Genomic DNA, 12,085 nt, shown 5'->3' with positions numbered 1-12,085 from the left:
AAATATATCCAGTAGGTAGCTATATTGTTAGAAGGGCAGAGTGACAGAAATCTTTAATCCACTGGTTCATTCCCCAAATGGCCACAATGGCCAGGACTGGCTCAGACTGAAGCCAGTTGGGGTGGCAGTGGCTTAAGTATTTGACCATCTTCCACTGCCTTCTCAGGTGCATTAGCCCGGAGCTGGATCAGAAGCAAAGCAGCCAGGACTTGAACTAGCACTCTGATATTGGATGCTGGTGTCGCGGGCTGTGACTTAACCCACTGCACCACAATGCCGGCTTCCTCCCTGATCTTGGAGTGTCAGGTATAGAACTAACATACCCCGAGTCATGGTGGACTTAGGAGTGCTATCAGGCCAAATGGAAGATGGGCAGAAAGGCAATTAATTTCCATCTACAGCTCATGGCAATTTCCAAAATGTCATCATCCCTTCAACAAATTATTATTATTATTATTATTATTATTATTATTTTTGACAGGCAGAGCGGATAGTGAGAGAGAGAGACAGAGAAAAAGGTCTTCCTTTGCCGTTGGTTCACCCTCCAATGGCCGCTGCAGCCGGCGCATCTGCTGATCCGAAGCCAGGAGCCAGGTTCTTTTCCTAGTCTCCCATGCGGGTGCAGGGCCCAAGGACTTAGGCCATCCTCCACTGCACTCCCGGGCCACAGCAGAGAGCTGGCCTGGAAGAGGGGCAACCGGGATAGAATCCGGCGCCCCAACAGGGACTAGAACCCAGTGTGCCGGCGCCGCAAGGCGGAGGATTAGCCTGTTAAGCTACGGCGCCAGCCACCTTCAACAAATTATTTATCACACACTTTCTCTAGATGAGTTCTGCACTGAAAAGAAGACATAACGTCTGCCCTTGAACTCAGACTACACAGATGACCGCCATCTTCTGTAATAAGTGACTGCAGCACAGCCAGGGGACTTGCAGGACACAGAGAGGGAGGTGACAACCTCTGCCCAGGAGAGCTGAGAGACGCCTGCTCTGGCACTTTCACAGCGGTGCCAGCTGGGCTCCACCTCCAAGGGATAGCTGACATTTTTCCTGGCTCAGGTGGGACGAGCACTCTAGGTAGAGGGAACAGCAAGTAGAGAAAAAGCAGTGGCAGGGCACAGTACGTCTTGGAGCCCAGTAAGAGGTTCCACGAAGTCCGCACAGAGGACATGGGCAGAGGGGTGGGCAATGAGGGTGAGGAGACCAGCTCAGAGCAGTAAGACCAAGGGCAGAGTGGTTAATGATAAAATCAAACCATTTTACTTTCAGATGCTCTGCCCATCTGAACTATAACTCCCACACCTCACAAAGGGTCATGAAGTCATTTCTTCCTTTAAATTTTAGCCAGATAATTTCTAGTAATAGTTGGGATTTACAATGCATAGGTATAAACATTTTTAATAATGCATTACCCTGATTCCATTTTAATATTTAGCATTATTTTTAAATGCTGGGCTTAAAGTTATGCCAAAAACACTTAAAAATAGATGAAAACTAGATGTAAAATGGTAACCCAAACTGGATCTTGGAAGAGAAAAATGATATTAGTTAAAAAAAAAAAAAAAAAAAAGGAATCGGAATCCAAATGAAATCTAGAGTTTAGCTTCAGGTGAACAAAAAAAAAAAAAAAAAAAAAGGAAAGGAAAAAGGACAAAAAAAAAAAAAAAAAGCAATGAAAATAAACAAACAGGGCAATAGGATAGCAAGCTAGTGCCATTACAACCAAGTGTGGATGGGCCCTCCTCCTCCTCTGCACGACATAGGGGAGAAAGGAGAGCCTTGTCCACGCCTGCTCAGTGGCCTCTTCCTGCTACTGCCGCCCTTGCCCTGCATGGGAGAAGGTACAGCAATTGCCACCCCCTGGGGATCTCATGGATGAAGGTCATTGAAGACATCAAGAACCTGCCTGTGCAGCGGTCACACTGGAATTCTGCCAGGCAAGCACGCAGCTCTCTGGCTCCTGCTGGGGCTGCTCCTGACCCGCAGCCAGGCAATGCTGCTGGAGACCAGCGCTCTCAGCCCTGCCCAGGCCTCCCGAGTCACAGCCCGTCAACAAGGTCCCCTCTCTGGCATTCACACTTCAAAAGCATAATCCAGACTGCTGGAAAAATCTACCATTTTGGTGTCAGCATCCCTGAGGGAACGATGGGGCCAAGTCACTGGCAGGAGGTCTTCTACCTTCTTGGTCCTGACAGCCTGGCCGTGGAGTCACCAGGCTCACTTTCACGGCTGACACCCCACAAGCAGTCACTGGTTCAGAGACAGCTTTAACGAACAGGACAGTCCTAGCCAACTGATCCAGGGTACTTTTGGGGACTTAACTTGCCACAATATCTCAACTCATAGCTTTTAAAGGCAACCCAGATTAACACAGGTATTTTTAGTGGTGTAAGAATGCAGCCTGTATGCTTTTAGCCTGAGTACAGTGAAGGTTTTCCACCATCTCTGATGCTTATCATTAAGTATGTTACGCGCTGTGTACAAGTCTGGGGACTTTTGGCAGGATTTCCAAAAATGCAAATGCATTACAAATAATCAAATGTTTTGGTTAAGCCATAATTAACATGCCACTTTCAAAGCTACACTGAGTGTCCCCTGAGCCCTCAGGCAGTGTTTCCTGGTAGTCCTACTCCCTTGGTTTACCTGATTCTGATTTTCTTTCTTTTTTTCTTTTTTTTTTTTTTTTTGACAGGCAGAGTAGACAGTGAGAGAGAGAGAGAGAGAGAGAAAGGTCATCCTTTTGCCGTTGGTTCACCCTCCAATGGCTGCCGCAGCCGGCGCGCTGCAGCCAGGGCACCGTGCTGATCCTAAGGCAGGAGCCAGGTGCTTTTCCTGGTCTCCCACGGGGTGCAGGGCCCAAGCACTTTGGCCATCTTCCACTGCACTCCCGGGCCACAGCAGAGAGCTGGCCTGGAAGAGGGGTAACCAGGACAGAATCCGGTGCCCCGACCGGGACTAGAACCCGGTGTGCCGGCGCCGCAAGGCAGAGGATTAGCCTGTTGAGCCACGGCACTGGCCCCTGATTCTGATTTTCAATGCATAGTGGAGCAGACCTTTATATTGCCAACAGAAATACAATGCAAGCTACACATGCAACTTTAAAACAATTGGAATTAATTTGAATATATAGTCATCCTAGGTCTCTTGGAGGCTGGTTTCAGGACCCCCTAGTGGCTACCAACAACCAAGGATGCTTAGGCCCCTTATATTAAAGGGTATGGAACAGCGGACAGCTTGTGCCATAGTTAGTTTAGCTGCTGCTTGTGATACCGGCATCTCGTACCAGAGTGCTAGTTCAAGTTCCAGTCCAGGTTGCTCTGCTCCCAAACCAGCTGCCTGCTAATGTGCCAAGGAAGGCAGGTGAAGGTGGCCGAGGTACTTGGGCACCTGCCACCCATGTGGGAAAACGGGGTGGAGTCCCTGGCTCCTGGTTATGGCCCAGCCCAGCCCTGGCTGTTGCAGTCCTTTGAGAGTGAACCAACCGGTGGAAGATCTCTTAGTCTCCCTCTGCCTTTCAAATAAAAAATCCTTAAAAAGGAGGGGGAGGGTGTGGAACAGAAGCTACACACATCCTCCTGTATACTTTAAACCATCTCTAGAGTGCTCATCATACCTCATACAAAGTAAATGCTGTGTTAACAGTTGTCATACTGCGTTGTTTAGGCAATAATGACAAGGAAAAACAGTCTGTCCATGTTCAGTGTAAGGCAACTTTTAAAGACTATTTTTGACCCATGGGTGTTAAGTCTGAGGATGGGGAGCCTGTGACTATGGAAGGTCAACTGTCTAGTATTTAACCCAGCATATCTAACATGGTATGATTCTGACATGCAACCAACATAAAGAACAATCAATGAGATATTTCACATTCTTTTCTGGACTGAGTCTGGAATCCAGTGTGCATCTCACACTTGGAACACTTATCGATGTGACTGGCCACATTTCAGGTGCTCAAAAGCCACACCAGGCTGGTACCAAACCAAACAGCTCATCATGCGATCCACTACAATTTTCTTTTTTATTTTTTAAGATTTATTTGATAAAAGAGTGACAGAGAGACAAATAGAGGTGTGTATTTGTGGGGATCTTCTATCCATTGGTTCAAGCCCTAAATGGCCACAACAGCCAGGTCTGAGCAAGACCAAAGACATGAGCCACAAATTCCATCTAGATCTCTCACATGGATGGCAGGGGCCCAAGTACCTAAGCCATCTTCCATTACCTTTCCAGGGGCATTAGCAGGAAGTTGCATCAGAAGTGGAGCAGTCAGGACTCAAACAAAAATGGGATGCCAACAACAATAAGTGGTGGCTTAACCAGTTGCACCACAACGCCTGCCCCTTGAATTTGCTTTTACTCAGTGTTTAAGTGTGTCCTTCAAAAGATATATTGATGTCCTAACCTTTAGCACACTTGGCCTTATTTGGAAATAGGGTCATTATAGATAGAATTCATTAAATGAGGTTATACTGGAAACAGAGTTCTTTGAATCCCATCCGATTGGGGTCCTTACAAGAGCAGAAGAGTCTCAGAAACAACAACAGGAGATGATAGTGGCAGAGTCTGGAGTCTGGAGAGTTTGCAGGCCACAGATCTGCCACCACCAGAGGATAGAAAGAGGCCAGGATGGATCCTATGCAAAGTCTCAGAGGGAGCATGGCCATGCTGATTCTTCGATTTTGGGCTCTTTGCCCCGAAGACTGTGAAATAATAAATCTGTTGTTTGAAGCCATCAAGTTTGTGGCAGTTTGTCCTGGCAGCACTGGGAGATGAATATATCCAGTAATCTCCCTTTATATGTGGATTTTTAGTGCTTTTGGTTGTTTCTAAGAGACTTCTTAGATCTCAGCTCTAGGACCAGGATGGAAACTCAGCAAATGTGTGGGGTGAGGATCTAGTTCATCTGCTGGGGTGGAAGCAAAAGAAAGTGTTTGAGACCCACGTGACTCGTATTACCCCCACAACTACCACAAAGCCTGGCAGGGAAAGCCCCACAGCAGCTCCACCATGGTTCTACTCCATCCAAGCAAGCTATTCCTACTAACACCCATGCTGTTCTTGTCCCTCTCTGATCATCCTAATCATCGCCTGGGCCAGCCTCACTGTGACACAGTGATTTGCAAACACCTGACTCATGGGCCAGTACTGTCTAATGAGCACTGCACCCGGAGAAGAGAGGAGCTGCTGTTGCTTTCTGGGTTTATGCCCCTGCAGCAAGCACCATGCCCAACCAGAGTTGAGCCAAGAGGCTGTGTGACTATCAGTCAGGGCTACCAGGATGGAACCCAAATAGTCAGCAGCACGGAGGCTGCAGGACCTGATGAGAGTCAGGAGCTCAAGAGCACCACGTGTCTCCTTTAAAACCAGGAGTCCCAGGGCTGGCGCTGCGGCATAGTTGGTAAAGCCACCGCCTGCAGTGCTGGCATCCCATATGGGTGCCGGTTTGAGTCCTGGCTACCCCACTTCCAATCCAGATCTGTGCTATGGCCTGGGAAAGCAGCAGAAGATGGCCCAAGTCCTTGGGCCCTTGCACCTGCATGGGAGATCCAGAAGAAGCTCCTGGCTCCTGGCTTCAGATCGGTGCAGCTCTGGCCGTTGCAGCCAATTGGGGAGTGAACCAGTGGATGGAAGACCCCTCTCTCTCTCTTTGCCTCTCCTTCTCTCTCTGTGTGACCTGACTTTCAAATAAATAAATAAATATTTACAACAAACAAATAAAAAAACGGGCATCCCCTGTTGCTGCTTCCCTCAGAGAAGTCACAATACATAAAAACAGAGAATAATCCCAGGAACTAGCCAAGGCTCCTAACTACATATCCGGAAGAGGACCCACCATTGGTGAAAGGATTTGGTCTCAAAGGGTCACAGTAATCAGCCTAGAGGGTAAAAGAGACATGAGAACACACTTAGAGTGGAGAGCAATCAACTCGAGTGGGCCTCCTTCCCCTCACCTAGCGATCTTTCTCATTTTCCCCTACAAGCTCTTTAAATATGAACCAGTTTCACACAGACGTCATTACCTGGTTTACTTCCAGAGACACCAGGTGGCTTCTTGAGTTCGGACTTCAGCTTAGAGGCCAGAACAAACCGCCTAAACCACTCCTCTTTTTCTCTGCCAGTTCTCCCAAAGAGGTACAGTATCTGATCTCGCTGGCCAGCTCTTGTTCCCTCTTGAGGCTGGGGTAGTTTCTTAGGGTCCTCACTTGCCAGCTCTCTCTCAGCTGGTGGCTTCTCTTCAGAAGTTTCCTTATCTGTCTGAGCCTTTGACATAAAGTCATCTTGTCGACCAAGCTCAATGCAAATGGGGTACTTTTTATTCCAGATGCGTTTCCGAGCCAAACTTTTAGGTACAAGATGAATCTACAGAGAAAAGGAAATGATGATGTACGTACATCATTAGACTGGCTACACTACGCATCAATATCACAAAGAGCACAAACACAAGCTTTATAGGATACGTGACTAAAAAGGTGAGTGTGAAATAATTTCTACCACGCATCTATGCCTGTAGAAACTGTAATAAACTTATTCTTGTTCTTTAAAATCATTTGAGAAAGTAGATGTTCATGAATCCTGCAAGAGTTAGAAATATTTGTAATTTTAATCTAACAGTAGTAGCACAATAACAATGTGTTGTTGACAGTCATCCAAACTTTTAAGCATTAAAAAAAAAAGTGAATTGGTCAATCTAGATGGGAAATTTAAGCCAACCCTGAGTATCAACCTCAAGTTAAGATTATGTTTATACAATAACTATTTTTAGGACTCTGTCATTTGGGGGAAACTTAAAGATACTTCAGATATCTTATAAGAACACAGGACCCATAGCCTTGCGGAATAACAGATAATTTAAATTTCTTACAAAAATAGAGGTAGATAACATTTTATAAAAATGGCTATTTTGCATATCCACAATTTTCACACTGACAGAGCCTTCATTTCGTTAGTGCCCAGGCACCCTTCACACAGTTTTTGTTTGAGAGAATTAACTGTGAAAGTCAAAATGCAGAGTGCCCAATGCCCTTGCTCCCCAAGATGTGGTCCCCAGAGCAGCAGCAGGAGTCTCACCTGGTAGCTCATAAAAACGCTCTCTCAGGTCCCACCCAAAGCTGCATTTGCCCCAGTGATTCATGCATACATTAAATTTGTTAAGAACTGCCCTAAAACACACTGATACTCATACAACAAAAACAATCTTTAGGTGGAAAAATGCAATAAAACAACCAAGATACCAAAGGCTTGTTCTTCATCTAAGGCAGCTCTCTTTCCAAAGTTACTCGGACTCACCTTGCTGTCTGAGAGGTCATAGATTTTCTGACTGACGTAGGTGACCTCTGGCTTTGTTTCATTGTAGCTCGCCCTCCTGGATATGTTTTTATTGGGCTTTGAAAGTCTTAAGGTTCCACCTTCAAGTCGAACATACACTGAATGTGTCAAAGTTGCATGGTAAGTTTCGGGATCATAGTTGTAAATCTCATTCATCCATCCCTGATGAAGAAAAATCTTTGTTAGCAAAAGCAGAATAAGCATAAATCTAATTGTGAAAATGAACACCACAGTATTCAGGACACTGAAACCAATCTTGACTACAGCCATGGTGTCAACCTTACAGGTGACAAGGGTCAGAAATGAGCTGGAAAGATAAGCCGTATTGAGGAATAATTTGCTATGGTTTTGATAACTAAACATCTGGATTTGGGGAGGAGAAGGACAATGGCCACTACCCTAAATAAAAGATTATTTCTCTCTCTCTCTCTTTTTAAAAGATTATTTATTTATTTGAAAGTCACAGCTGCAGATAAAGAAACAGATCTTCCATCTGTCGGCTCACTCCCCAGATGGCCACAAGAGCCAGCACTGGGTCAGGCCAAAGCCAGGAGCCAGAAGATTCAGCCAAGTCTCCCACATGGGTAGCAGGGGCCCAAGTACTTGGACCATCTTCTGCTGTGTTCCCCAGGCCATTAGTAGGGGGCTGGATCAGAAGGGGAACAGAAGGAACATGAACCGGCATCCACATGGGATGCCAGTGTCACAGGTGGCAGCTTTACCTGCTACACCACAAAACCAGCCCCGATTATTTCTTTCAAAAAGCTGACAGGCAGGTCTTTGTTCACAGAACTAAGCAAATCTCTCTGCCTGACTTCCTGTTACCATTCAACGACTCAGAGAAGAGCTCTCATTCCATTTCTATATCACTATAACATGTGCCCCATGGAAATACACAGTAAAGCAGATGAATGAGAATTAGGCATATGATCAACAATATGTCAAAATTTGAAGATCTATAGTACTTAAAATGTATGAAATTGTGTGTAGGTTTTCTCCCTCCCCTAAAATCCAAATAAATGTACACTTAAAAAGAGCAAACATATTGACTTGTATAGAGAAAACACAAAACCCTAACACAATATGAAACTGTAGCAAAGCTTGGATCATAGCTGTAATCAATATTTATCATTTATACTTTCCCCAAAAACACTTTCCCAGAAGAGGGGCTCAGGTCTCTTTAAAGGACATTTTCTAGGATGTTTTAATTGTTATCGTCCCACTTACTCCTCTCATTTTATAAATGTCTTTTTTTTTTTTCAAGATTTATTTATTTGAAAGGCAGAGTTAGAGAGAGAGGGAGAGATGGAGATAGAGATAAGAGAGAAAGAGAGGTATCTCTTATTTGTTCATTCACTTCCCAAATGGCCGTTACAACTGGGGCTTGGCCAGATCAAAGCCAGGAGCCAGGAGCTTCTTCCAGGTCTCCCATGTGGGCCATCCTCTGCGGCTTCCCCAGGAGCATCAACAGAGAGCTGGATCCGAAGTGGAGCAGCCAGGACTTGAACCGGCGCCCATATGGGATGCTAGTGTTGCAGGCAGCGGTTTAATCCCTTACAACCACAAAGCCAGCCTCTTATAAATGTCTCTGTGATGAGCAGAGAAGTGCTACAGACCACGAGATTGGAGTAAGGATTGTCACTCTTCTCAATGAATAGCCACATCCATGGTAAGTATTTGAATCCCACTCAAGCCTTGAACTGGAAGTCTCTGGGACTGAGGAATCCTCAGAATTCTATTTTACTCCTCATCCGTTCATCAAAGCATGACTGACTCTCCCTGTGTGCCAAGTAATGGGTCAGGAGTGGACACAGAGATTTTTTGAAAGGACAGGATTCTTGACCTAGGGGTGCTCCCCTTCAAAAAGCTGAAAATTAGGTCTTCCTTCCATTGTCCTACAACCCTACTACAGTAACCATCAAAAGTTATCACAGAGGACCAGTATTGTGGCATAACGTTAGGCCACCACCTGCAACGCTGGCATCCCATATGGGTGCCAGTTTGTGTCTGGGCTGCTCCACTTCCAATCCAGCTCCCTGTAAAAGTATCAGAAGGTGGTCCAAGGACTTGGGTCCCTGCACCCACATTGAAACCTGGATGAAGCTCCTGGTTCCCGGCTTCAGCTTGGCCCAACCCTGGCCATTTTGGTCATGTGGGGAGTGAGCTGGCTGACTGAAGATCTCTCTGTCTCTGTCTCTTCTTCCCTCTCTGTAACTCTGCCTTTCAAATAAAGAAATAAATCTTTTAGAAAGCAGTTATCACAGGTGGGTATTTGACATAGTAGTTAAGATGTCACTTGGGACGCCCATATCCCGTATCAGAGTGCCTGGGCTTGAGTCCTGGATCCACTCCTGATTCCAGCTTCCTGTCAGTGCAGGCCCTGGGAACACCCAAGTGGGAGACCTGGACTGAGTTCCAGGATCTTGGTTTTGGCCTGGCCTAGGCCCAGCCGTTGTGGACATTTGGGGAGTGAACAGAGGATAGGATCTCTTTCTCTCTCTCTGCCTTTCAAAAATAAAAAAAGTTATACACACACACACACACACATACCATCACTGTGAAGTGGAGGTAAAATGGACAAACACACCTCTTAATCATGGCTAAGGAGTACAAAATTTATGCATCAATTAAATAGATTTATATCCCTCTAGATCTTCTGAATGAGCTGGGAGGATCTCTTCTTCCTCCCAAGGAGTCACTGACTCAGGAAGAGCATGTATTAAAAAATAATGAATGAGCAAGCAGTGGCCATAGGAATGGGGTTTAACAAAGATGTTTGTAAAGCAGCAATGATCAGAGCAATAATGCAAAAAAGATAACAAAGCAGTGGAGGTCACAGTGGGGCCTGAAGTGGTATGTATTGTCAGAGCATCAGTTGTGATATATTTGGCTAAGTGTAGAACATTCTTTTTTTTTTTTTTTTTTTTTAAGATTTATTTGAGAGGCAGAGTTACAGGGAGAGACAGAGAGAAAGGTCTTCCATCTGCTGGTTCACTTCCCAAATGGCCACAATAGCCAGAGCTGGGCTGATCTGAAGCCAGGAACCAGGACCTTCCTCTAGGTCTCCCATGCTGGTGTAGGGGCCAGCAACTTGGGCCATTTTCTATTACTTTCCCGGGCCACAGCAGAGAGCTGGACCGGAAGAGGAGCAGCCGAGACATGAACCAGTGCCCATATGGGATAGCAGAGTCACAGGTGGAGGTGTAGCTCACTACACCACAGCACTGGCCCCCTAGAACATTCTTAAAGTACAGTCTTTGATTCACAGATTAATTAGTTTATTTGAAAGGCAGAATTAGAGAGAGAGAAGGACCTTCCATCTAATGGTTCACTCCCCAAACGGCTGCAATAGCTGGAACTGGGCCAGGCCAAAGACACAAACCTGGAACTCCAACTGAGCTTCACATGTGGGCGGCCAGGGCCTAAGCACTCAGGCCATCTTCCACTGTTTTTCCAAGCTATTAGCAAACAGCTGGATTAGAAGTGGAGCAGCCAGGACTAGAACTGGCATCCATGTAGGATGCCAGCATTGCAGGCAGCAGCTTGACCCGATGTGCCACAACACCAGCCCCTGGTTCATAAAAAAGTTTTTTATTTTTTTCTTTAGTCTGCTACTATGCTGTTACCTTAATCAACTTTCAAATGCTATTTAGTCCTGCATTTTCAGGATAAATGAAGCATTAGTCATTGTGTGTTGAAGTAGGATTTACCATATATTCTTTCCTAAATCCAGGTTCAGAGACTTCACATTGTTAACTTTTTTTTTTTTTTTTTTTTTTTGACAGGCAGAGTGGACAGTGAGAGAGAGACAGAGAGAAAGGTCTTCCTTTACTGTTGGTTCACCCTCCAATGGCCACTGCGGCCAGCGCACGGCGCTGATCCAAAGCTGGGAGCCAGGTGCTTCTCCTGGTCTCCCATGCTGGTGCAGGGCCCAAGCACTTGGGTCATCCTCCACTGCACTCCCTGGCCACAGCAGAGAGCTGGACTGGAAGAGGGGCAACCGGGACAGAATCCGGTGCCCCAACCGGGACTAGAACCCAGTGTGCCTGCGCCGCAAGGCAGAGGATTAGCCTGTTAAGCCAAGGTGCCGGCCGCACACCGGGTTCTAGTCCTGGTTGGGGCGCCGGATTCTGTCCCGGTTGTCCCTCTTCCAAACCAGCTCTCTGCTGTGGCCAGGGAAGGCAGTGGAGGATGGCCCAAGTCCTTGGGCCCTGCACCCGCGTGGGAGACCAGGAGAAGCACCTGGCTCCTGGCTTCGGATCAGCGCGATGTGCCAGCTGCAGCGTGCCGGCCATTGGAGGGTGAACCAACGGCAAAAAGGAAGACCTTTCTCTTTGTCTCTCTCTCTCACTGTCCACTCTGCCTGTCAAAAAAAAAAAAAAAAAAAAAAAGAATAGTTAAAAGGCTAATATTTTTTAAAACTCTTATCTATAATTCTATAGGAACATTAAAAAACATTCACTAGTTTATGCCTTTGATTTTCAGATGTATAAACAAAACAGGACACACAGCTCGTGTCTTGGGATACAAGCACTACATCAGTTCATCTGCTCCAAGGACACACTCAGGTGACAAGCCAGTACTCTGTCCCAGTCTACCAAGCTGCTTCCCAGTTACTGTTCCTAGGGAAATTCTCGGATCTGGTTACCAAGAGCAATCATCTCCATGGTGTCTCAGGGATTCAGTTTTTAGCCACAAAACCAGGGGCTGGTCCTAGCAGCTCAAGCCACTACATGGGCTGAAGAGCCCTCCCCGCCGA

At 46.2% G+C, this 12,085-nt stretch overlaps 1 protein-coding gene across 3 annotated transcripts in view; it reads right to left on the bottom strand.

Annotated features, from left to right (window-relative positions):
* Positions 1 to 12,085, bottom strand: part of TEX2 (testis expressed 2) — a 120,525-nt gene that overhangs the window by 35,191 nt on the left and 73,249 nt on the right. For all 3 annotated transcript variants that reach the window (XM_062215464.1, XM_062215465.1, XM_062215466.1), the window contains 2 exons: positions 7,288 to 7,488; positions 6,021 to 6,360 (listed from right to left, as the gene is read on the bottom strand). In XM_062215464.1, coding sequence (XP_062071448.1) covers positions 6,021 to 6,360; positions 7,288 to 7,488 — 541 coding nt within the window. The remainder of the gene's footprint in view (positions 1 to 6,020; positions 6,361 to 7,287; positions 7,489 to 12,085) is intronic.

Source organism: Lepus europaeus, chromosome 18 (assembly GCF_033115175.1).
Source record: "Lepus europaeus isolate LE1 chromosome 18, mLepTim1.pri, whole genome shotgun sequence".
Taxonomy (NCBI): Eukaryota; Metazoa; Chordata; class Mammalia; order Lagomorpha; family Leporidae; genus Lepus; species Lepus europaeus.
Note: the sequence above shows the minus strand (reverse complement) of the source record. Positions and strands in the feature narration are given on the sequence as shown.